The 27,189-nt window shown below is 41.5% G+C and overlaps 1 protein-coding gene across 1 annotated transcript in view; it reads left to right on the top strand.

Annotated features, from left to right (window-relative positions):
- Positions 1–18,404, top strand: part of TADA2A (transcriptional adaptor 2A) — a 45,218-nt gene extending 26,814 nt beyond the window's left edge. The window contains exons 8-15 of the mRNA XM_065896880.1: positions 4,269–4,332; positions 5,666–5,709; positions 8,924–9,034; positions 10,778–10,849; positions 12,871–13,003; positions 13,804–13,847; positions 15,965–16,038; positions 17,562–18,404. Of these exons, the coding sequence (XP_065752952.1) occupies positions 4,269–4,332; positions 5,666–5,709; positions 8,924–9,034; positions 10,778–10,849; positions 12,871–13,003; positions 13,804–13,847; positions 15,965–16,038; positions 17,562–17,747 (728 nt within the window). The 3' untranslated portion in view covers positions 17,748–18,404. The remainder of the gene's footprint in view (positions 1–4,268; positions 4,333–5,665; positions 5,710–8,923; positions 9,035–10,777; positions 10,850–12,870; positions 13,004–13,803; positions 13,848–15,964; positions 16,039–17,561) is intronic.
- Positions 18,405–27,189: the final 8,785 nt, after the last annotated feature.

Here is a 27,189-nt window from a genome sequence, read left to right as displayed (position 1 = left end):
TCGTGGTGTGCGGGCCTCTCACTATCGCGGCCTCTCTTATTGCGGAGCACAGGCTCCAGACGTGCAGGCTCAGTAGTTGTGGCTCACGGGCCTAGTTGCTCCGCGGCATGTGGGATCCTACCAGACCAGGGCTCAAGCCCGCGTCCCCTGCACTGGCAGGCAGACTCTCAACCACTGCGCCACCAGGCAAGCCCCATAAGTAGTTTTAACAGTGCTTATATAATAATAATCCCTGCCTCTCCTTTCCCTCCCTGTCTAGTAGTGAACTGTAAGATGTTTAGATGGGTGCTTTTTAAAAGGTGATAGCGTCATAAAGAGGTTTGGCAGGACTGGAGATCAAAGGGATGACTTGCTGGTGCCACAAAGGGATGCTTTGTTTATGGTTCTAAGTTCTCATATTAGCTTCTTTGGCAGTATGACCCACTGTCCAGTTGGGCACATATTGTTCCAGCAGTTTCTCCTGGAACTCTCAGTGAAGGGGACTAGGAGCCCAAGGAAACTAGGAGGGAATGAGAAGGAGCTTTCTATGCACACCTAGAACAGAAAGAGGGGCACATATTTTGTGCACATCAGGACAGTGATTCAACCTCAGGCTTGCTTCTGAGTCACTGTGATCTTGGGCAAGTCCTCGGAAATTTGCTGCTGTTTCTCTGTGTCCCTGGCCAGCAAGGAACAGATGATGCTGATTAGTCAGGGTGAATGTCTCCAATGAAACGTGGTACATAATTCAGATTGGTGTTATTGCCATTCCATTGTACCATTATACTCTTAATATTACTGAGCATTAATAACATTCCTTTTACGTTTCCTCACTTACAACTAGAAGGAAGTAAACTGTTTGGCTGGGCTTTGTATCCCATCCCCTAGAAAGACTGCATCTAGAAAATTGGGTGATGCCAGAAAGCTCTTTTCCTCACCCAAGACTTTTGCTGTGATTCATGGAATTTGTCTAATAAAGGGCGTTTACATGGTCCATTATAGAGGCCTGGGACACAATGGAGGGACATGTAATTACATTCCACCATACCAGAAGTCTTTCAGAATGGGCCCCCAAAAGATACTGCATGTGAAGTAGTGTCTAAGGAAGAAAATAAGGAGGTTCTGAGATCCCTAAATGACACCTCCTCGTATTTTATTGAAATAAGCAGAAATTATTGGTCCAGAGAGAGAGATGCAAAAGACATAACTCGGCACTCCCTGTGGCATGTTGTGGGATGTCAGTGCAGACACACAGCATAGTTTCCTTTTCCTTAGGGGACATCGCTCTCCATCTGCCTTCATTTGGGGAAATCTCTCCTAAACTTGTGGACTCTTCTTTCTCAGAGTTTCACAGGTGCTAAGCCCTGCGTGCAGCATCTTCTAATCATTGCTGGCCCATAACCCAGGCAAGCAGGAGGCATCATGAGCTCCTTCCACTGCACTGGGCCTGTGTTTCCAGCACTTCTCAGGGTTGCACATTAGAGCAGTTCACTCTCCTTCTATTTGGAAAGCCAATTTCAGCAAAATTTCTTGGCCAGATGTGGATACTCCCCCACTTTTTCCCCCCACATTTTCTTTCTTTGGTCCGGATTGTCAGCCTTTAGAGCCTTTAACAATTAGTCGATCAGAGGTCCAGCCTGGTCACTGTGCCTATTACCTACCTATTGGCAGTGCCCTTCCCTTGATGGTGATTTGGCTGCTTTATGTTTAGGACTTTTTAGACATAAATGCTATTAATAATAATAGCTAATACGTATAGCACTTACTGTTTGCCAGGTACCATTTAAGTCCTTGACGCACATGAACTCATTTAATCCTCACAAAACTCTTTGGGTTAGATGTTATTACTATTACCCCCATTTTATAGATGGGGGAATTCAGGAGTAGCAATCTCAAGTAACTTGCCTGAGGTCAAGAGGTAACCTGCAAGTGGCAGGGCCATCTTGAGTCTATGCTTTTAATACTGTGCTATACTTAATGTCTCTACAACCTTGAACCTTTTTTTTTTCTTTTTAGATTTCACATTTTTTACCTTCTATAGCTTAACCACATTCCTGAGAAGTGGAAATAGATATTTTCCCATTCTACTTTCAGAGAAATGCACAAAGGAGTGAAGTGGCTTGGCTAAGGCTTCCTAGTTGCTGACTTTAACCATTCGGTCACTTGGTTGGCTTTCCTTCATAGCACTACTTGCATACATCTCGGCCAAAATCTTTGGGGGGAAATGACTTTTAAAAAGCTTTGCTTCTGGGGAATACCTGAGTCACAGGTTTGTGCTTGTGTGCTTGCAGTAGGGATTTTGATTGGCTTCCCTGTAGTTAAGGCCTCTGAGTAGGTTTTCTTGCCAAGCAAGCAGTAGGTGCCTTCTGTCAGGAAAACAGAAACATGTTGCCAGCTATTTTGAACAATGTTAGAAATACACTGCAGTGGGAAGGAGCTGCCTCTGACTTCTGCCCACTTCTTGAAATATTTTAAGGCCAGCCGTTTGGAAACTTTGTTATCAGTCCCCAGTGTGGTCACAGGGAGACTAGTCATCCCCCAAAACTGAGATTTCAGAGGCCTGGCATCAGTGGAGAGGTTATGGGTGCTTTGGGTTTCTTTGTTTTTAAGGAGCTCTGGGTCTTTGCCTGCTTTACTAGACCCTCCACTCACTTTAAGTAGAATATGAACCTGTGATGCTCATTCTTTCAGTGTATGCCTCTCATTTCTGTTCTGCCTGCAGTGCTGTGGTCCTCCCTGGGTTATTCGTGCAGTTAAGATCTTATAATCAGTTGCTGCTATTGGAGTGTGCTTCATAAAGACAAGGGAGAGCTTCAACTGTGAAATTTTCTCTGGGAGAATTCCAGTTCTCCCATTTGTTTCTCTGTGTTCCCTTCCTTCCCTTTGTTCTCAGGGCCAGTTGTACAAGTTTAAACTACTGAAATGATCATTTATCAGCAGGATTTATTTATAGAGTTTTTCTGTGACACAGTCTCTTCAGTTTTTTTTCTGTTCAATTAAGTCATTCCCACACAAATCTCAAGAAACAACATGATAAGTTAGTGTCTTAGAAAAATTACCGAAATATTTTGTCAAAATTAGCACTAACTTCCACTGGATCTTCAGGTAGTTTCTTTCATGTTGAACTCATCTTATTATTGAGTAGATAAACAAGATAAGGCCCCTAAAGGGCCTGGAACATGATAAATACTCAGTGGATGTTAACTATTTACTTAGCTATTTTATTTGCTTCTCTTTCTGCCTTGAACTGTTGACGTCCTAATTTCTCTTTCTCATAAGAAGTAAAGGTAGAGTCCACTATAAAGCTTGTACTTGGTTGTAATGCACGTCAGAGACAGTTCCTCTTCTCCCCATGCCTCCTTCCTCTCCCACCACACAGTTATGTAAAGCGCATCTCCACCAGCACAGTGTTCTAGAGCCTATCATTCCCCAGCAGTTGTATTAGGAAACACTGGCAGGGTATGGGGCATTCTGTGGTACCTATGCTTCTATATGGAACACACGTAAATCAAGAAAGAGTTCATTTATAGAAAGAGTTCTGCAACCTGAAAAAATGTTTGAAAACCATTGCCTTAAATCTTGGACCTGATATTATTGAATTATTTTTAGTTTGTGGGCAGTTATGAGGAAAAATGAAGCAATGTTGTTTAAATTTTTGAACTTGTTAGAAATGAACAAAAGATCCATGATAGTTAATACTTTTTTTTTAATACTTAAAGTTTAAAAAGTATTGCGGTCATTCATCTCTTCAGGTCATCCAGCTAGAATTTATGTTATTTTTATCTCAGACCCAAGGGAGAATGGCCTGGATAAAGTATTCCTGGTCATTTCCCAGTGATTGAAGTTATATACAGATGTAGTGCATCTGCTCATAGCTCAGCATGTTAGATTTTGGTATTTCTTTCTTCTAATCTGAAACTCTAACAGATGTAATTTCTAGTCCATGTGTTACTAAAGTTCAGACTCCTTGTTGAACTGTTTTATGAAAGCTAATAATATACATAGCAAAGCATGGTCAAAAGAGATGTTCAGGAAAAAGCAGAAATTGTTATCTATAGCGTAATCCCATATAAACATATATTTAGGAAAAAAGAACTTTACTGTAATTTACTGATACAGAAATTCACTATCCTAGGGTATTTTTGTTTCCAAGAGACAGATTTCCTAGACCAGTGAGTGTGGAATAGTTAGCAGTATGAGGTTGAAAGTTTAGGACAGCTTGGGCAAAAGATTTCTTCTTGTCTTGGCTTTATTTATATGTAAGGGTTTGTTTGTTTGTTTGTTTATAGCTCTGAAGATGGCTGTAGTAGATATCTATCATTCCAGGTTAAAGGAGAGACAAAGGCGAAAAAAGTAAGTCTAGAAAACCATCCTGCCTTCTTTTGGCTTTGGACTATTGACCACATATAGCCCATAAGAGCAAGTTCCACTTGTGGCTCATCTTAGGACCTTGAGGAATACACTTAACCTCCTTGGATCTCAATTTTTCCATCTGTTAAAAGGAGATAATAATACCTCTCCTTTTCTTGCTTTTTAACCTCCTCCTTCCTTACCCTTTCTTGATGTTTTGATGACCAATGAATAATATGGATACACTGTTTTAAGGAAAAAAGGGACAAGAAAAATTCAGAATATTATTGTTACACTTAATGCTCTATGTTAACTGCTCAGTTTTTATGAGAAGTCTTTTATATACAAGGATTTCAAAGAAATTATGAACAAGTTTCAGTCACTCTTGGTTATTCCGTCTCTTTGCAACAGAACAAAAAACATACATTGAGGGTGAGAAATTATGGATCCCAAACTCCTATTGGATTACAGAGACTTTAACAGTTCAGAGAAGGGTATGCAGAGGATGTGTATGTATGTGTAGGCATGTTACCATGGTGTTAATAACTAGAGATACAGTGGCATCACAACAAGAAAAAGGAATGGGACTTGGGAGGCACTCTGGAGGGACCAAGACATGATCTAAAGTAAAGCTTACTCTCTGCGTGTCTGGAGTTAGCTTCCAAGAAGCGCTGAAGATTACCCAGCTGTTCTTGTGAGAAGCTTCATTGCCAGTCATGAATACCTCCGGTATAAATCAGAGGTTCCAGATACGTAACTCTGCATGGTTTACCTAAATTCTGTTTTTCTTAAAACATGGAATTAGAGCTAGACAGTGTTGTAGAGCTCAGTAGTTGAGGTCGCTATTAGATCTTACGTTTTATGATGACCTTCCATTAAACATGCACAAGATTTATTTCAAATAGCTTCAAGGCATTCTGTGAATGTACAGTTGTAAATGTTGAGTGTGTGATCACAGATTTCCCTTAAACGGCTGTTCTCAATAATCATTTCCCTAAGCTGAATAGATGATTTTTATGATATGGACACAGATTCCCTTCTGTTTCATCTTAAGTTACAGACGTGTTTTTCACTATTTGTGAGTGCGTATTGATCTATTCATTCATCCAGCAGAGAGTTATTGAGAATCTACAGTGCCCAAGGAGAGGAAAAATATATGATGCTTGAGAGCCTAAAATTGTGCTAGAGACTTACTGACCTGCAGAACTTTGTGGGGAATGACTTCTCTGGACCTCAATATTCCCCCTTGCAGTGTTTAGGATGTCTAATGAAAGCTGTGTGTGGAAAACATTGTTAAATATGAAACTGATTATCATATGTATGTTTTTCATTCTAGAATTATAAGAGACCATGGATTAATCAACCTTAGAAAGTTTCAGTGTAAGTATTAGTTTTCCTTATTTTAAAATTTCTCCCAACATTATTGAATAGTTTTAAACAAATCATTTATGACAGTAGTTCTTAGAGTTGCATATTAGCATCACCTAGGAAGCTTTAAAAAATTCTGATCCCTGGGGCTTCCCTGGTGGCGCAGTGGTTGAGAATCCGCCTGCCGATGCAGGGGACACGGGTTCATGCCCCGGTCCGGGAAGATCCCACATGCCACGGAGCGGCTGGGCCCGTGAGCCATGGCCACTGAGCCTGCGCGTCCGGAGCCTGTGCTCCGCAGCGGGAGAGGCCACAACAGTGAGAGTCCCGCGTACTGCAAAAAAAAAAAAAAAAAAAAATTCTGACGCCTGACAGTCACCTTATACTAATTAAGTCAGAATCTCTGGAGGTAGAGCTACAGCATCTGTATTTTTTTAAAGTCTTCAGGGCAATTCTGTTGCATCGTAAGAGTTACAAACCATTAATATATGGTCAATAACACTAGCATGAGAATTCTTTTTTTTTAATTAGTATAGTAATTAAAGCATGAATATTAATGGATCATTTTCTGGAACTGGATAGGGTTGTGTTTTGGAATTATATGTTAAACATAAAATAACTTTGACCATCAGGTTGTGAAAATATTTTTATGGAAAAAAATTAACAGAAAATGATAGCTTTATTTTGCATGGTCGGGGCAAACAAACCAGGAAAGACATTAGCATTGTATGATGATGAAATAAACCTATGATTTTTAAATGATTGCTAACTTTGACCTTACTTTTAAATATTTGGCGATAACCTATGCTGGGCGGAAAGAGTCTCTGTACTTTTTCTTCTTCGACACTGTAGAGTTTGTTCAGAACATAAGAATGATGATATCATAATAATTGCAATATTTATATATGTTTATAATAGTTATATGTCACAAGACTTTTTTTTGTAAAAGTACCTAATGATTGTGCTTCATATGCTAATTGATAGAATCTTATAGGGTTTGACAGTCTGTGCCAGGAAGGTTCAGGTCAGCCAGTCTTGGGTTAAGTATCATTTAATAGAGTCATGGTCATAAGTAGGTTACATTTTATGTCCTTTACTTTTTCACTTTCCATTACACACATTATGGTGTTTTGATGATGTCACTTCTAATAGTTACATAATATGTTGTATAGATACATAAATATATAATGAAGTGCTTAACCTGTCTTTTATTATTAGATCTTTAGCTTATTTTCAGTGTTTTTCTAATCATTATAAATAAAGCTAAGGTAAACTTGTTTGTGAATAGAGCTTTGTCTGTATTTAGAATTGTTTTTTTAAGATAGATTCCCAGAAGTGGAATTAAATAGGTCAAAGAATATGGTTATTAAAAATGCTTAACACATGCTGCCAGATTGTTTCCTAAAAGATGGTTTTATCAATTTATATTCCTTCTAGCAGTATACAGTATTGCCTATTTAACCTCGTCCTCATCGAGAGCTGTGGGTTTGCAAAAATAACCCAAGGTCAGATCTCCCTTGCCCTTTCTGTAGACAATAATTGGTCACGTACTGATAGCCACAGTAGTGGGTTCCTTTGTCTGAATTCCTGGGCTTTCCATGATAGGTCAGTTGATTTTAACCATTACATAGTAGACCTTGACTCTTGTATAAATTCTGTTCTCAGCTGGTGGACAGAGGTCATTTCAGCCTCTTTATTCTTTTAACTGTATTTCTTACATACAGAGCTGAGAGGATGCTCTGTTGCTTCCGAGAAAGAAGTGGTATGTGCGTTGTGGTTTGAGAGGTCTTCAGTTGCCATTATACTGAATGTACATGTGACCTTAATATGTAGGCATAGGAGTTTTTTTCATCAGATTAAAAAGTTTTACTCCAGGTGTTTCTGTATTATCCCTATAGAGGGGGATGGGGGGTTTGGTGGTGAAAATAATCGATTTGTGGCTGCCCATCAAATCAGCTCCTAGAACTTGTGGGCAAGAATTTCTCCTGCAAAGAAAGAGATTCATCTGAAAAGAGGACTTGATTTAAGTAACTGTCGTAAGTGATAGCCTGTATCTTTAGCCTGAGAGTGGACAAAACTAGCCTAGTTACTCTTATTGAAATGACTGAGTAGCAGTTTGAGAGTTCCTGGCCGCTCCAACCTACCAGTTACTACTGGTGGGTTTTACTACCCATCTTTTTTGCTGATAGCTCTTTTTATTAGAAATTTGGTCAGTAGTGATCCTCAAAGTTGCTGACCCATATGGGTATCCCAAATGGCATATTTGACCCTTCACTTCCATCATAGTTATCAAAATATAACTTCATTAGTAGTACATTAAGTTGTGGTACCTAATTAAGTTTAGAGAAAGGCAAAATGACCCATGTAGAAAGTGAAGAAATAAATGCCTCATTTGAGGATATGTAGTTACAGAGATTTTTATTTTTGGTGGAGCGTGCAAGAGATCACACTTCTTCCAGGCTAATCTACCTCTTCTAGATGAATTAGTATGTCTGCACTTCCCTTGTTCTGCAGAAGTTATTTTTTATTTTTTTAATTTATTTTATTTGTTTATTATTTTTTGGCCGCGTTGGGTCATCGTTGCCACGTGCGGGCTTTCTCTAGTTGTGGTGAGCGGGGGCTCCTGTTAGTTGCGGTGCGCAGGCTTCTCATTGCGGTGGCTTCTCTTGTTGCGGAGCACGGGCTCTAGGCGCGTGGGCTTCGGTAGTTGTGGCGTGTGAGCTCAGTAGTTGTGGCTCGCAGGCTCTAGAGCACGGGCTCATAGTTGCTCTGCAGCATGTGGGATCTTCCCAGACCAGGGCTTGAACCCGTGTCCCCTGTGTTGGCAGGTGGATCTTAACCACTGTGCCACCAGGGAAGCCCTCTGCAGAAGTTAATACCAGAGATTTTGCCCCACATTGTTTCTGAGAACACACGATCTAATCATCTTTCCCGTTACTGCCAGTACTTCCTGCCCTTGTATAGATTAAGAGGCAGCGAGGTGTGGAGGTCTCCAGGCTGCTCAGCAGTGCAGATGCTCTCCGGTGATAACAACCTCTCTGTGTCAGAGTCACTCTGATTCTCTTATCATTATGATTAGTGTGCTGCCTTCTTAGCTTTCCAGTTTGCTTCCTGTCCTTGGCAAGTTAGTCATATGAGGTTAGGAATAAGGTTCTTCCATTTTACTCCTTGTAAAAAAGAAATGCAGAAAACTTAGAGATCTTTATATTCTTTACTTTCTCTATAGTAATGGAACGGCGGTATCCCAAGGAAGTCCAAGACCTTTATGAAACAATGAGGCGATTTGCAAGGATAGTGGGGCCGGTGGAACATGACAAGTTCATTGAAAGCCATGCATGTAGGTGGTTTTTTAACCTTGAGCAAATATTTGTGTGTGTGTTTTTATATAAATAGGAGAGATAGTGGTGTGTTTTATGTGAAGTTCTGTAAATAAATAAGTGGATTTTTTGGTATTTCTTCCACTTTATTACTATGAGATTAATTTGGGACTTTGGGGGTGGGAGAAAAGAGCTTAAAAAGCCTAGTGGCTTGTTTTCCCCTCAGATAAACAACAGTTTAGTAGTTTTTCCCCCTTTTTATTATGGGAGTTTTCAAATACATGCAAAAATAGAGATCATAGTATAATGAACCCCATGTGTCCATCACCCAACTTCAGCAATTATCAACACATGGCCAATCCAGTTTCATCTTTACCACCCACTCCCCTCCCATCCTCAACTGGATTATTTTGAAGCAAATCATATTATTATTATTATTTTTTTTTTTTTGCGGTACGTGGGCCTCTCACTGTTGCGGCTTCTCCTGTTGCGGAGCACGGGCTCCGGACGCGCAGGCTCAGCGGCCATGGCTCACGGGCCCAGCCGCTCCGCGGCATGTGGGATCTTCCTGGACCGGGGCACGAACCCGTGTCCCCTGCATCGGCAGGCAGAGTCTCAACCACTGCGCCACCAGGGAAGCCCTTGAAGCAAATCATATTATTTTGTTCATAATTATTTTAGTATTAAAACTAGTTTTTTAAGTGGGGACAGAGTTGGACGACTCATCAAGATAGTATATAGTACTTCCATCATTTTCTTGCCTTTTTCCCTGAGAGAGCTCGATATATCTAGTTACCATTTGATTTCTCACTGTAAAAAATTGAAGTTGTTAAGGCAGTAAGGCCTAGACTATAAAACAATCTGGACTGGGGGGCTAAGTCTATGCCTTTACTCATGAGAGTCAGGTGTTTGACCCCCAAGTTTTGTTCTGGAAAGGTACTTCATGAAGGCTCTTATCGTGTACTCATCATGCAGACATTTCTTGCATGACATTGTAGGCATGTATCTGAGCCAGGTTGGTTGTCCTCACCAGACACCCTCTTTGTTGGCATTCTTTGTGTGATTTATCCTGGGTGATTTATCCTTCACTTCCTGTCCCAGTTTGTGCCATCCCTGGTTTATGTGTCACTCCAAAGAACAACACCCCATGGATTGTCCAGGTTCTTCCTTCATCCTCTGTTTCAAAGCACCCAAATTTGAATGTTCTATCACATAATAACCCAAGCGGTGCAACCTGATCTATGTGCTCAGAGGAGGCAGAAATCTTTGATTTATGGAAAACACAATGCTCTTTTGTTCCTATAGGAGAAAAGCTGTAAAGAAGCTATCCAGGACTTGAAGCCCAGAGCTTTTGTCCTTCCCTTGCAAAAGGGCCACATCAAGTAATACCAGAGACAGGTTTCATAAAAGAATTTGGTTTTGTGACTAGAACTTTTAACAGAGAATAAATAGAGCAGGGAAACTTGATGGTTTAAAAAATTATATTCATTACTTCTGTAGCTAAATGAATTCAACCAGTTCACTATAAGTTTTCTAGGAAGCAGCTGGAGACAGAAGCCAAAAGACAGCTGGAGTACATTTTTGTCAGCTTTTAGGTAAAATTTCTAATGAGATATTAGCAACAATTAGGATTCCCCAAATGGAATTGCCCAGTCTTTTATAGAAGGCAGAATTACTGAAAATATTCAACAGTAAAAGTGCTCATTAATGTTGATTTTGTTTTTCCAATTTTTCTCCTTTGTTGTTTTCGGGGGGATAAACAGTGGAATTCGAACTCCGAAGGGAAATCAAGAGGCTCCAGGAATACAGGACAGCAGGCATTACCAATTTCTGTAGTAAGTATGCTTAAGGTACACACTAAATCAGAGGGCAAGTCTTCCAAACACATAGAGGGTGTCTCTGTTTGAGGTGCCATGGAGCTTTTTTTTTTAAACAAGCTTTCACATTTCAGAATGAGTTTTCAATCTTTCCCATAAAGTTTCACCTATTTAATCCTTATAAAATACCATTATATGGATTATCTGAGGTGAAATAAAAGTTATGACACAGAGAAAAGAGAATGCTGTTTTAGATTTAGGATTCCGTAGTGGCCTCTGAAAAAAAGGATTTTGTATTCCAGTTTTTAGCCTCAGCCTTTTTAAATTTAGTGATGCATAGTCTGATCATTCTTATTAAGGGAGCTTCAGCTGGTTCTAGGCGCTTGCATCCCAGGTACTTGAGGTAGTGATAATTATATTCATAGCAGCTAACAGTTTACCATGCACCAGGCCCTACCCTGTGCACTTCACCTGGATCGTGTCATTTAATTCTTGTAACAAACTTATTGTTATTTTCATTTAATGGAGAGACTAAAGTTTAAAGTGATTAAGGAGCTAGTTGTAGTAGAGCCAGGTCATAAGGGAAGGTAGTGTGTGTTAGTAGTTAAGAGCTGAGGTCTAGACTTGGACAGCTTGGGTTTGAATTCTGGCTGTTCTTTCACCAGATCTATAATTCCGTTCATTTCAATTTTCCAAGTCTCTTAGAGTTAGTATGAAGATTAAATTAGAGGGGCTTCCCTGGTGGTCCAGCGGGTAAGACTCCGCGCTCCCAATGCAGGGCACCCGGGTTCGATCCCAGGTCAGGGAACTAGATCCCACATGCCACAACTAAAGATCCCGCGTGCCACAACTAAGACCCGGTGCAGCCAAATAAATAAATAAATTTTTTTTTTAAAAAAAGATTAAGTTAGAGATGATGCATGAAAACATAGCACAATACCTGGCACACAGTAAATCCTCAGTAAATGGCAGTTTCTGTCATTTTGTTGTTATTGTTGGAATGATCTTCGGCATTTCCTCCTTCTTGCTGTTGGTTGAAAGCTATCACCCACTGCTCACAAGAAGTAGCCCTGTGGGTATAAGTTCAGCCTGCTGTAATGGCTCTTTATTTCTAACAATGGAAACAGTTTACAAAATGAAATTTTATGTGGGACACTAATCCATAAGTAAGATAAAAGTAGAACTACTTTGGTTGAAGTCTGATGGTTCAGGTCATGTGTGGAGCACAGGACCACTGGTATGTGATGGTGCCCTTGCTCTTCCCCGTAATCCCTGAGATATTTTCATGGTATCCTGGGCCTCTGTGGAACACTGTTTGAAACCCACTGGTGTGATATTTTGGATCCTGTATACATTTGTAACATGTAGAAAACACTATGCAACTGTTTATCAAGATGCGTATAAAGACTCTGATACCAGGTTTGGGTTACCTGATATTGGTTGCCTCTGGGAAAGAGGGGAAAGGAATGGTACTGGTCAATGAGGATTTATTTTTATTTGTAATTCTAACTGGTTTTTAAGGAAGAGTGTATGTGTATAGCACTTGTGTGACTTGGAAAAATATATGGATAGAAAAATATAGAACAGGAAGTAAATATGACAATATTAAAAGTTACTTTTAGGGGATGGAAATATGAGGGACTCCTTGTAATTTTCTGTTTGGGGGATTTTTCCCCAAAATGTCTTAAAGGTAGAAAAGGAATAAAAATATTTTTATTTCTTGTCAAAAAAGGGATTTCAAACTAGGGGAAATGACTTTGCTCTTAGAAAAATAATTATGGAAGCAGTTTTGCAAAGGAAATTTAAAAATGACTGGGAATTCCCTGGTGGTCCAGTGGTTAGGACTCGGCGCTTTCACTGCGTGGGCCTGGAGTTCAGTCCCTGGTTGGGGAACTAAGATCCCACAAGCCTTGCGGCTCGGCCAAAAAAATTTTTAAATTAAAGATTTAAAAAGGTGAAGTTTGCTGATGAGTTAGGAAACCCTTCGGTTAGTTCTGCTGCGTTGTCATTGTAGTCGCAGTGTTTTTTAATACCTCCAGGTGCCAGAACCTATGATCACCTCAAGAAGACTCGAGAAGAGGAACGCCTCAAACGCACTATGCTCTCGGAGGTTCTCCAGTACATCCAGGACAGTAGCGCCTGCCAGCAGTGGCTCCGCCGGCAGGCTGACATGTGAGGAATTACTCCAGGGGGAAGGAACAATCTCTTGGAGGATTTGGCCTTTACCTGTATTTTCAGAGAATTCTGTGGGCACCCTATCCTACATGGCAGGGCAGTAATAATTGGGTGACTAGAAGAATTCAGAAAATTTTAGCAGGCAGTCTCAGAAACAATACCACACTGGGCTTCCCTGGTGGCGCAGTGGTTGAGAGTCCGCCTGCCGATGCAGGGGACGCGGATTCGTGCCCCGGTCCGGGAGGATCCCACATGCCGCGGAGCGGCTGGGCCCGTGAGCCATGGCCGCTGAGCCTGCGCGTTCGGAGCCTGTGCTCCGCAACAGGAGAGGCCACAGCAGTGAGAGGCCTGCGTACCGCAAAAAAAAAAAAAAAAAAAAGAAACAGTACCATACTGACAGTTTTGAGAAACATAACTGGCCTCCTAGAATCCTACTTTGCTACTTTGACCTTATTTTTTTTAATTAGTAAATTCCCTCCCCATGCTTTCTTTCTCCCTCTGTTTCTATTGGTATGATTTTCATTGGAGAATCATGTTCCTCTCCTTTCCCCATGAATGGTCTTTGTGATGTGCCAGACCAAGAACGCTTCTTAACAAATCCAAGCAATTTCCTTCTCTGGAACAGATTTCCTTTCCTAGGTAGTACAGTTGGGATATCCTGTAAAACATAATACAGTCTGTCTCATTACTTCTCTTCGAAGTAACTGACCTGATAAGTGTCACCCAGTCTCACATGGGCTTTTGGAAGTGGCTTTCTTTGATGTGATATAAGTTTAAATTCCTCTTCTTCTTTGTAGTGATTCTGGCCTGAGTCCTTCCGTACCAATGGCTTCGAATTCAGGTAATTATCTTTTAGGCTGGAGCAGGTCTTGATTGTGAAGTTTTCATTCTAGGGGTTATGGTAACCCAGCAATCCCTTCAGCCTGTGTGGGAGCTGGGTGCTTAGGCAGAGGAATGGTAATTAAGTGTTTTCCCAATTTATAAACATAAGCAAGTTTTTAGAATATTCATGGCCATACAGGACTTTCCTCAGGTTTGGAGTACAAAGACAGGGGAAGAAAGAACTCCACACAGGTGTTTTCTCTATTTTACCAATGTTCATGGGCAGTTAGTTTACTATGACACTGTCTACCACAAACTTTGAGATTTGTCTCATAGGGGATAATTAGAGGCTTTGTATCCTATATGAGCAAAGAAACTTGTTACTTGCCAGAAAAGCAAGACTTTCTTTATAAGTTGGAGACTTCAGGTATTTCTATTTCTTATCTCTTTGGGTATTTCGTCTTTTGAGGTTAGTTTACAGAGTAAGATTAAGCCGTATGCTATCTGGTAATCCTTGGTTCTTGGTAATCAGTGAATGGTAGTTTGGGGTGGTATTAGTTGTAGAACTGTGGTCCAAGATCATGGTGTTTCTTTGCCTGTTTTCTTGGCTATCATTCACCCCTGCTCCATATGGTAGATTAGCCACTTCCCCTGGTCAGAACATACAGACTGCTCCACCAATTACAGATTGGACTTGGCGAAAAGATGACCCACTTGCAGTTTTACCATTTTTTGGAAGCTTGGAACAACAGACCTTGTGATCCCATTCACAATCTCTCAGATTCAGGATCTAGACAGGGCTCAGAAAAGGCGGCTATATGGATGATAATTTTCTTTTCACTTATTCCTTTGTTTCAAGTAATAATTTCTTAATATTTAAAGGAGAAAAGAGTGTCTTTTAGGGAATAGCCAAGACAGTTAAATCCAAGTTTTTAAGTTTCTTACATCCAACCCCTCCCCAATCTAAATACAGAAATACAAATAACTTAATATTGGCTAGTTAAAATGAATGAATGGACGTGACCAAGCTCCTCTGAACCACTCGCCCTTGCTCTTTGCTGCGTCCTAGGCGGGCATTTGCCTTCCTCACGCCCTGTGTTTAGGTTGAGGCGACCCCTTACTCCTCTTCATGCTCTGAGTTGCTCCTACAGTAGTGCAGAGCTGGAAGCCTGGATCCCTGATCGTAACCCAGCCTCTGGGAACTTTGTTGAGGCACCAAATGATTGTAGTCTCCCTTTTTGAGCATTTAGGGTATGGCTAGGCCTGTCAGTTATGGAGAAGTCCTCATCCCCTTTGTTGATATTACAGAGAAGTCTGTTTTGTAGTACAGCAGGCTGCAACAGTCCATCCCCTTTCTCTCCACCACCTAAACCGGCAACCCCCATGAAATGTAACGTATTGCTCTGAATTTTCTTTTGTTTAACACAGTCCATCCATTCAAGTATACATTCAAAACAAAACCAAAAGGTTTTGCACATCAGGCTTCCTATCCTGGGCAGTGACCTCATGCTTGGGTTTCTTTCTCAGGTATGTGAGTTCACCTCAGCCTCTACTTTGCCATATAGTGGCTCATTCCTCTGTTCAGATCTTTCAGGTAAACAGGGCTACTTTGGAAGGAACAGATATTCCCTCACGTAATAAATAAGGGCCTTTTGCCGGCCGAACACTCTGCCTTTGATCTCAAGGCGAATGGTACGTGGTTAATTACCATGTTTGCCTTGCACTGCTGGCAGAGTGGCAAGGTTAGGAAATGTCTCTCGCGCAGTGTTGTTATTTCCATTCATCAGCTGTCAAGGCAGGCAGTGTATGACCTTTCTTAACTGGACGACATCTGGGCTGTAGATTTTAGAATCTCCTGCTGGTTTAGGAAGAATAGCCGTATTTGACACTGAGGTATGTGTGATTATATGTGTATTTTATCAGAGCAGAGGGCACATGGCTTACCGTTTTTATTTTCAAGTGAACATTGGGATACCTGTGTTGCCAGATAAACTGAGGCCTGAGGAGTATATATGCAGCTATGTATAGTAATCTTGTACCTAACTGGCCTGACTGTGGTGAACTTTGTTATACACTTTACACCTGAGGGACTGTCACTCTTATGAAATATATGCCTTTTTCTGTCTATATCTGTAGGTAGACGAAGTGCACCGCCCTTGAACCTCACTGGCCTCCCTGGCACAGAGAAGTTGAATGAAAAAGAAAAGGAGGTAACAAAAAGAAGGGGAGCTGGTTAGAAGAAAGAGAGTAGGGGCTGGTTATTCATTGAGTTGTCATTAAAAACATGTTATAGGATCAAACCCGTTTTGCTCTGTTCATGTCACACAGGTGCATGTACAGCTCTAGTCCATCCCAGAGGTCTAGGTGCTAAAGCGCTGACCTCAGCAGGTCTCAAGGACTCCTTTCCTTATCACCCAGCCGCCATTCATCTCCTGAGAGAAGAACATATGAGATGTAAATCTAAATAATAGCAACTATCGTTTATTGAGCATTTACCATGTACTAGATACTGTACTGTGCTTTATGTCTATGAATTTAATTTTTTTCAAACTTAAAATAACTGGTATATGAAAATGATTCTTTCCTGTTAGAGTGGGCATTTTCAGAAGTTCTACTGTTATTCCAACAATATGACCATCACTTAAAAGATTTTTGAATTGTCTCCATAGTATATGTATAAGCATAAAAGAGGAATTCATCATCATATATAGTCGCACATTACTTTTGATTAAACAAGCCATGACCTACTTTTCTTTTACATTATAATCACCGGATGTGATTCTTCATGTTACTTTTGGCCGTTTCTAAACTTTAAATCCAGCCTCAAAAGGGTCATCATCAAGCGTTTTCAAAAGAATGTGCCGCAGATCTCAAGTCCATTCCAAGAGAGGATCCTCTTTGTTCCTCGTGTGCTCCTCTTACGATTCCCAAGATCAGTGTCTTCATCTGCCACTCTGTATCAGTAATTCAGGTCAGACAGTAAGGAAGAGTCATGGAGTAGGCGCTAGTATTAGTCTTTTATTTTACCCAGTAGGAACAGTAAAGATTAGTTTGGGAGTAGAAGGAGGTGTATGTTATATCCAAGTATTGCTGAAGAAGTATTGCCATTCTGAATCAAGGGTGGAATGGCCTGGAGTTTCAAGCAGTTTTTATCCTTACCCACAAAGTGGTAACCTCAGGCTGTTCATTTCTGGATAGTGGCAGGTGAACTGGAATCGAGCCAGGTTTCTAGATTTTTAGCAGTTAAAGTGACCTCTTAGCAAGGTCTCTATATCTCTTCTCCCTCCAGAGTAGGAAATGTAATCACAAAATCAGGGACTAAAGATTTACGCCGATACTAAAAATAATGCGATTCATACTCGGGAACCCAAGTATCAGCAGCCCCACCCGCACAGTGCCCTGTGGCTCCTCCCTGACTGGCTGAGCTGGAAGGTGCTGGGCCTCTACTCCACACCGCTCCTCAGGACACAGACTTGTATCCCTGACAGACCCAGGTGAGCCAGCCGATAGGTGCTGGAGCTCTCCCGGCATCAGACTCTCCCTTTTTCTGTCTGCCTTTAGAGAGTATCCTCTCCAAAGAAAAGACAAACTGGAATGTAATCTAGCCACCAGCATCTCCTGTAAATAGTTGGAGGTTGATGTCACTCTTTACATTTTATTTTGGCTATACCTGCTGGATTAAATTATGAGAATGACAGATGTTAATGTTTATTAAATTTGCCATGTCTTGCAGCTCTGTCAGATGGTGAGATTGGTCCCGGGAGCCTATTTAGAATACAAATCTGCTCTATTGAACGAATGTAACAAGCAAGGAGGCTTGAGACTGGCACAGGCAAGAGCACTCATCAAGATAGACGTGAACAAAACCCGGAAAATCTATGATTTCCTCATCCGAGAAGGATACATCACTAAAGCCTGAGGCTCTCCGGGCCTGGTGGGCCAAAGGACAGTACGGGCATTGTGGAGTTTTGTTTTTGAGCTGAATTCTCCTTGTAAAAAGAGGGGAAGAACAAAGGAAACCTTAAGTTGTATTAATGTCTACTTTCTTCTCCACCCGGCTTTAAAATACTCCTGTTGTTGGTACTGTGCTGCAGAGCTATGTGCTAGATAAGCTATTATTAATTGTGTGTGGGCATTCATTCCTAACACCTCTTGTAACGAAAACAAGAACCATGGTACCTCACATCACAGTGTTGGTAGAAATAGAACTAAACCAGTCTTTAGTCCCAGGAGTCCAGCTCAGATCCTTGTACTTACTTGGGAGGTTGGTTTTCTGATTATCTGTTTTGCCTTCAAACATTACAGACAGATTTAAAATAAAGAGGTTATAGAGAGAGAAAGCTTTCTCTTTCTGTCTGAGGATTCTTTTAAGCTGACAACTTATGTTTATGAGCAAAGAGGAGGAAAATCTCCCCACGATGGTCTTGTCCCAAACTGCATCTTCAACTTTAATGTCTGGCTTTGTAAGTTGCAGTCTGGCTGTCTAATCTGCAGTAGACTTTTGAGGAGGTGGCACCGGATATAAAACGTCTCTGTTATTTTTAGAATTAATGGATTAAAATGTTTTGCTACTTAATTTGTGGGTGTGTCAAATATTCTGGTAACTAAAGCACACTTAGGGGGTTGGATGCACGCCTCATCACACTGCATTGTCTCTGCTAACATGTGTGTCCTGGGCTCACCCTGTTCTCACCCTTGGCTTCCCTGGATACCAGACCCCTGAGGATGGAGGTGATGCAATTAACCTCAGTGTTGCTTAGATTAAGACCTGAAGCCTAATTTCTCAATGGTGAAAGGCTAGCCTACAATAAGAGCTACTTGTAAAACAAAAGGAAAGCCTTTTCATATATGGAACTCACTAGATATGAGGGTGAGTGACCCCACCACATCTGAAACTTGGTCCTCAAATCTTTCTACGCAATAAGAAGCCAAACCCTGAGTCAGCGTTTTCCCTTTTCTGTTAGAAGCAAAGTTGTATAGAAATACTTCAGAATCTGCACAAATTACCTCCAGTAGCTGACTGATTTCTTTAATTCTTTCAACATTCAAAATATCTAATTCAAATATTGTATGCTTTGTTGGAAGTATCTGCTCAAACTTCTTGACTGCTGTAAATATGCATGCAGTTTGCTAATAGACTTCATCTAGGGGATAACAAATGAAAAGGAAACTCGTAGGATCTGAGGGAAATAGAATAAAGGACTTCAGTGTTTCAAAAGGGCGGCTTGTGGTTTTCTTGATATAGTCCTATCTCTTAGAAAACGTATCCTACCACCAGCATCACCCTGAGTTGCTTATAAAGGGGTTGCCTCTTATCCTTGGAAGGCAAGTCCTGTTCTAAAAGTGCATTAGACATCTGTGTCAGGTGATGTCTGCTGTAGTCTGAGAAGTCCTTGATCTTGATTAAGGAAGGCTTCCTGGGAGAGGTGCACTTCTGAGGCAATGATAAGACGGAGATGAGAGAAATAAAATGGCAGATGGAAGTGGGAGACTGTTCCAGACGTAGTAGGTGGAGGGTGATGAGTAGGGAAAACAGTGCCAAGAGATTTAGCTGGCTAGTACACAAGGAGCAGCTGTGGTGCTTAGGGCTGGGAGGATGGCGGATGGCAGGACAGTCTGATAGAAACCCTGGAACAAGTTGAAGTCTGAAAAACTGACTGGCGAATCAGTAGATTGGATGAAGAAAGTGGCATTGTTGAAAAGAGTGACAGAAAAATAAGGCTGTGATTTCAAATGACTGGATTTTAGAAAGGAGGATTAGTATGGTTTTGGTAGGCCCAACTTCACAAAATTTAAGACCTAGAATCCTAGCGGGTTTCTCAAAGATCAAGCCATAATTTTGGGTGAGGAGTACTCTTGAAAGGTATCGTTAGAAGAGCACTTGCTGACGTTTGATGTTGATCACTAGCTTAGTACATTATTTCCTTCCATCTTCTTGTCACCAAAGGAAGGCCCTTCTTGTTACTAAAAATCCAGAGCTAGCAAGGATGTTCCAAAGAATATTCCATCCTTCCCCTTTCCAGCTAGATGGGATTGGCCATAAACCACCTCCACTAATTTAGGTCCTTCTTGGTGCAGATCATCTCAGAAGAAAGAGAGTTTACTCTGAAACTCAACAACAGTGAACTATGAAATAAAGACCTTTAACTGCTAGGAACTTTATTACAATTTAAAGATTTCTGCTGGAATTTTTTTTTTTTTTTTTTTTTTTTTGCGGTATGCGGGCCTCTCACTGCTGTGGCCTCTCCCATTGCGGAGCACAGGCTCCGGACGCGCAGGCCCAGTGGCCACGGCTCATGGGCCTAGCCGCTTCGCGGCATGTGGGATCTTCCCGGACCGGGGCACGAACCCATGTCCCCTGCATCGGCAGGCGGACTCTCAACCACTGCACCACCAGGGAAGCCCTCTGCTCGAATTTTATGCATATCGTTCTCCTCTGTCCTGGTGGGGAATAGAGAACAAATTTCTTTACGTGTAATGACACTTTCTTGGGCTTCCCTGGTGGCGCAGTGGTTAAGAATCTGCCTACCGATGCAGGGGACACAGGTTTGAGCTGTGGTCCAGGAAGATCCCACGTGCTGTGGAGCAGCTAAGCCCGTACACCACAACTACTGAGCCTGAGCCCTAGACCCGCGAGCCACACTACTGAAGCCCACATGCCTAGAGCCCGTGCTCCACAACAAGAGAAGCCACTGCAGTGAGAAGCCAGCGCACCGCAACAAAGAGTAGCCCCTGCTCACCACAACTAGAGAAAAGCCCACGTGCAGCAACAAAGACCCAATGCAGCCATAAATAAGTAAATAAGTAAATAAATTTATAATGATCCTTTCTTGTGCTCAAAGACCTCAACTGTCTGTTGAGACCAACTATTTATGATTTATCTCTTCTTGGGTTCCAGTTTTCATCCTTTTATTGTTTACAACTCCCCCCACCCTAACCCCCCTTTTTAAATCTGAACTTAGTTAATTAACCAGTCGCTGCTGAGTGATAACAAGTTTCCCAGTTTTGAGTATTGAGATCCTCAGCTTGTAGTTAGCGGGAAAGGGGAGAAGACCAATGACATTGATCAATAACAAAGCTCTAGTTGGGAAGTCATTCCAGCTTTAGGAAATATGTACGTACGTGATAAGAACTAAAATGTCCAGTGTGATAAGTCAGAGGCCCAAACTACAAAGTGAAGCTTGGAAAAACGAATTCATATTTACTCCAAAACACTTCGACGGGTCTCCAGCCAGGAGAGCAGTACTGTGTTCTAAACAGCATTCTGGAATATTGCTCATTCATTTTTTTTTTTTTAACATCCGTATTGGAGTATAATTGCTTTACAATGGTGTGTTTGTTAGTTTCTGCTTTATAACAAAGTGAATCAGCTATACATATACATATATCCCCATATCCCCTCTCTCGTGCGTGTCCCTCCCACCCTCCCTATCCCACCCCTCTATGTGGTCACAAAGCACTAAGCTGATCTCCCTGTGCTATGTAGCTGCTTCCCACTAGCTAGCTATTTTACCGTTGGTAGTGTATACATGTCCATGCCACTCTCTCACTTCGTCCCAGCTTCCCCTTCCCCCTCCCCGTGTCCTCAAGTCCATTCTCTACATCTGTGTCTTTATTCCTGTCCTGCCCCTAGGTTCTTCAGAACCTTTTTTTTTTTTAAGATTCCATATATATGTGTTAGCATACGGTATTTGTTTTTCTCTTTCTGACTTACTTCACTCTGTATGACAGACTCTAGGTCCATCCACGTCACTACAAATAACTCAATTTCGTTTCTTTTTATGGCTGAGTAATATTCCATTGTATATATGTGCCACATCTTCTTTATCCATTCATCCGATGATGGACACTTAGGTTGCTTCCATCTCCTGGCTATTGTAAATAGAGCTGCAGTGAACATTGTGGTACATGACTCTTTTTGAATTATGGTTTTCTCAGGGTATATGCCCGGTAGTGGGATTGCTGGGTATATGGTAGTTCTATTTGTAGTTTTTTAAGGAACCTCCATACTGTTCTCCATAGTGGCTGTATCAATTTACATTCCCATCAACAGTGCAAGAGGGTTCCCTTTTCTCCACACCCTCTCCAGCATTTATTGTTTGTAGATTTTTTGATGACTTGCCCATTCATTTTTAAAGATGTCTTTATAGATACCTTCTAGATATATACTGTTATTGTTAACACAAAAAGCTTTTCCACAACTTACATGTACCTGGCTTTTTATTTGTTTGAATTTCTATTCCAGAGGTACTGATCTGGAAGCTTTGCTTTCCTTTCCAATGTGTTTAGCCAAATGTGGGTAACCTCTCTCCGATCTGTCAGAAAGGACCACCTCTGGTACAATGGGACACTGCTACATCTGTGGCCCTGTGTAGAAGAGTTAGTCCAGCTAAGAATCTCCCTTCAATCGGGCACAATAACCAGCCCTCTTAGTGAAATGTAAGTGATATTGAGCAGGATCTCAGGGCGCAAGGAGAGTCAGAGCAGCCTGGTTAGAATAGTAATGGTCGTGCTGACAAATACTTGCTTTGGGAGAGAGAACAATAGTGAATAGCACTTAACTAGGGAATATTTTGGAACCTAAGTATCCACAAAATACGCATTGGCACTGAGTGTTCATTTGTATGCTGCTTTTGAGGGCTAGGGGGTGGGGACAGGTGAATCATTTCTGAGAAGCTTGGAAAGCCAGTTTATCTAATGGGAGGGAGTTCTTTTTCTATTCATTGTTTGCCTGCTGCCTTGGCTTCTACCAGTTGAGATGCACTGAGATTAACTGCCTTTTGATTTGACTGACCAGGCTTACAAGTCAAGAGACATAGGTATTTAAAGGAAGGATGAATGTCTTGCATCTGACCTTAAAATTCCTTTGTCGGGCTTCCCTGGTGGCGCAGTGGTTGAGAGTCCGCCTGCCGATGCAGGGAACACAGGTTCGTGCCCCGGTCCGGAGCGGCTGGGCCCGTGAGCCATGGCCGCTGAGCCTGCGCGTCTGGAGCCTGTGCTCCGCAACGGGAGAGGCCACAACGGTGAGAGGCCCGCGTACCGCAAAAAAAAAAAAAAAAGAAAGAAAGAAAAAATTCCATTGTCACTAGGAGTTACTTGCTTGGTATGTGTTGTGTGCTGGGCCCCCTTCCCAGTTAAGAGTAAGAATAAGGAAATTGAGATAAGAATGCAGAAAGGGACCATTAAAAGGTTTAAAACCCCAAATTGAAAGCTACAAAACATTTGATTTGATAGATGCAGCCCTGAATATCGCCGTACCTCCCCTTGCCTTTGAAAGCCCTAGTTAACCTTTGCCAGCCCAGATTTGTGTCTTTCTGGACTGGAGAATTAAGTCTGATGCACTTATTTTCTACTTTGGAGCACAGGGGATGGATTTCTATGGCACTGAACTAATAATCATTTGGTTGAATTAATCTCACATTCTTAACCAAGCCACACTTTTTTTTCAGCTTTCTCTGGTCTCCCCAGAGGTCTTATGTGGCAGAAAGCTTCCAGGTAGCTTGCTAATAATCTTGCCTTGGTCCAGAGTTATGTGGAACAGAAGTAGCATCTTAGGAAGTGTGGAAAGGAGAAGACCTCACAATTGTTTTAAGAAACCAACACTTTATTAATCAAAGCAAAAACGCTGAAATCACACTTCAGTGAACTGACAGCCAAGTGCCAACTCATGACACTTCCAATGCACCTCTCCTTCCCAGAGAGCTGTCTGCCAAGTACACTCCCTTCATCTGAATTGCTGGCAGTGACCTCTTTTCTCCCATTTAATGATAGATAGCTAACGATTTGGATCCCCCGCCCCTACCCTCCCCATTATCATGACATAAGATATATATTATTTTAAGAAATAAAAAAAATAATAGGACCTGTACTGTGAAGCTTAATTTTAATGTTCCCCTACAATATACCCTATCAGAAAACGGACCTTGAGTCGAGGCTGTCTGATGTTTTTACTTCGGTTTCCAATCTTAGGATGTTGTCTAAGATGAAAAAGGCAATTTTCAGGGTAATTTAATAGCTTTTCCCCAAAAATTATTGAAAAAGGGTGAAAAGTTCCAAAGTGCCATGAAGACACGAGCTCCCAAGTACCAGGAGCCTCAGAGATGGGGTGGGGGGGGGACTGATAGGAACTTTCAGTAAAGGAAGAGAGGGCAGCAGTGTCCCAGCCCTTACCCCATGGGAACTTGCTTTGCTTTGGAGAGGTGGAACAGTTTTCCCACACAGTATCTTGTCTGGAGCCTCTTTTTAAGTAAAGTCAAGCTGCAGCAGAAAAAGCCACTCTACTGGGGCAGGAGCCAGAACCCTTATTTTTTGCCTAGAGGATGACACCTTGATATATTTTTACCAAAGGGCACTTATCTAAGCTCTAGCCACTTGGAGGTGACAGCAATGTCAACCTTACCTGGCTGCCCCTGCCCCAACAAGAAGATCTTTGCCTTGTTTGGGGTGTGCATAGTTTCAGATTCAAGACACCTGTCAGATCTAAGTGAGCACAGGTTTAACGTCAATGATGCAAAGCAAAACGCTTTTGAGAGCAAAATCTCCCAGGAGTGCCTCTGCCCCCAGCAACTGCAGAAAAGAAGGCGTTGGTGGGAGAGAAGGGTGGCTATAGACGTCATTACATCTTCCAGATCCCAGCTGTGACCTGGCTCAGAGTTTTACAGTTAAAAATAACCGTGGCTTAGAGTTGGGGGTAAAAAGTAAACTGTTTCATCTCCATGGAAACTAGGGGCGGGGGAAGGCAAGCCATGGATTTCCAGCAGATGCGGCAAGAGGGGGCGGATGTAGGGGCTGGGAGCTTAGAGGCCCTCTGTTGAGAGGAGGTACCCCTGATTAGCATCCAGGATGTAGCTAGACATTTTCCAGGGCTCTGGAGACACGCGGCAGGGGATATGTTTGCAACAATGTGTACATTTTGGGTGGGTGAAGACTTATTTGAGGCTTACAACTTCCTGTAACACAGATTTGCTACTATTTGGCAAAGCAGAGAGCAGATGAGCAGCACTGTAGGTTAGATGTTGCCTCCTAACCAATCTGGGAAACTGCTACACACCCTACGCCTCACCTTCCATTGTTTCATTTGCATAGTCAGAGGCTTGACATCAGAACATTATAACAATTTATAACTAGAGGGGCGGTCTTCAGGCTCTTGGGCTGATATGGACATTTACTCCCTTTGAGTGGGACCAGGTTTTTTCTCTTTGGTGTTGTAGGAGATTATGCAAAGTGGCATTAATTACCTAGGCAGTCCTTAAAGTTATATCTCTTACCATTTCATTATTGTTTATTACCAGAGGTTACTAACTCTTGGGGGGAAATATTTTAATTTTTCATTTCCCCTTTCTTTAAAGGTTTCTTTTAAAACAATTTTTTCCTCAAGAAATACATGAATATATTCTAGTTTTTAAAAAAATTTAAACCCCTCTCTTTTCCTTTTTAAATAAAGGGTGTATATGCTTTCTTGTTTACCTGCCTGGTGTACTGGAAAGACCTAAGTGCTAATCCTTGTTCTGCTATTAATAATGATACAGCCTTGGGCAAGTTTTTTAACCCCTCATATCTGAACTGTGGTTGATAAAACCTACCTGACTGGGTTTGATGAAGATAAATGGGATAAGGTATATATTACACCTGACACCTCCCTTCCCTTCCCTTCTCATTGAGCCTTTGATATTTTCATTTAACTCTAGCCAGGTCTGAACAAGCCCTTGATTTTCCATGGTAAATGGTACATTCACACCATGATAAAGTCTCACAGAGGGACACTAAGTTCTGAAGGACACAGAGCAAATGTTAAAATAGGCACAGGTGCATTTTTCATGGATGTTGTTGTTTATATTGGAATCTTCATCACTGTGCATCATTGCCACAGCCCCAGGGTTGAATTAAGGGCAGAAAATTTCAGACAGATGTTAAATGACCTAGTCATCCTAGATATGTTGTAATATTCCCTTATATAAGCCTAGCTCAAGAAGCTTGAACTCAGGTTACGAAACTGTAGGCACACTATGATTGTAATTGTGTAAAGAAAACTAAAAAAAATCATGCATAGAAAAAAAAGAAAAAGATGCTAATTTTTGTTTCGTTAAGTAGTAAAATTAGGGGTGATGCTTTCTCTCCTGTTTTGTTTTGTTTTGTAATGTGACTTTTTTTATTAATGGAAAAATTAATTACATGAGAACTATTAAAACTCTACAAATAGGACTTCCCTGGTGGCACAGTGGTTAAGAATCCACCTGTCAATGCAGGAGACACGGGTTTGAGCCCTGGTCCAAGGAGATCCCACATGCCACAGAGCAACTAAGCCCGTGCGCCACAACTACTGAGCCTGTGCTCTAGAGCCTGCGAGCCACAACTGCTGAAGCCTGTGCACCTAGAGCCTGTGCTCCACAGCAAAGAGAAGCCACCGCAATGAGAAGCTGGCGCACCACAACAAAGAGTAGCCCCCGCTCGCCACAACTAGAGAAAGCCCGCAAGCAGCAACAAAGATCCAATGCAGCCAAAAAGTAAATAAGTAAGTAAATAAATAAATAAAATAAAGTAAAACTCTACAAATAAAAGTTTAAAGTATTTTACAATTAATAATATCTAGTTAATCCTTATGATAGCTATATAAGGTGTTATCTTACGTCTTATAAAATAGTGCAAGCATTAGGCAAGTTTGAATAGTGGATGAAATATGTTTTTGGACTTCTATCCCCCTAGTTCTTTTATCTTTTCCACATTTGTAGAGTTTTCTCCCAGATACCTGGTGTCCACTATCCCTCTTAAACGTGTGAAAGTTTAAGATAGCTTAAAGATTTACTTCTCTGGGGGATTTGGATTTTTGTAGCGATTAATGGCATATACTGTGGAATTACAGGCATTAGCAAGCAGGTGTTCCAGAGCCATGGGACCTGATGGCACCCTGAAATCTAACTTCTGTAGACCCGGGAGCCCTGATCACAGCTGTCTCCCAATTCTAACAGATATATCAAATCTATTGCCAATTTGTTAACCAGAAGAAATGATGCAAATGGAAGATGCAGCTATTCTTTGAGGGGCTCATCAAGGTCTGATTAGTCTCAGGAGAAGCCATTGCCCAAGCAATTAAGGAGAATATTTTTGGAAAGGCAGACATCAGAAGCTAAGCAGAGTAGAAGTTTCCACCCTCTATTTACTGTGTCTAATCAGATCAACTCTTATTCTGCACAGAAGCTGCACTGCTCTAAAGCACTGCTTATTCAGACATAGTCAGGAGCACCCACACCTTCTCTGGGCATAGACAAGTCAGACTTTTGTAACAGACGGTCTCTAAGATGTTAATACATCGAAAGCAGTCGACACCTTTAAAGGTACCTATTAACCGTGTACTAATGTGCTGC

Source organism: Phocoena phocoena, chromosome 19 (genome assembly GCF_963924675.1).
Source record: "Phocoena phocoena chromosome 19, mPhoPho1.1, whole genome shotgun sequence".
NCBI classification, from domain to species: domain Eukaryota; kingdom Metazoa; phylum Chordata; class Mammalia; order Artiodactyla; family Phocoenidae; genus Phocoena; species Phocoena phocoena.
Note: the sequence above shows the minus strand (reverse complement) of the source record. Positions and strands in the feature narration are given on the sequence as shown.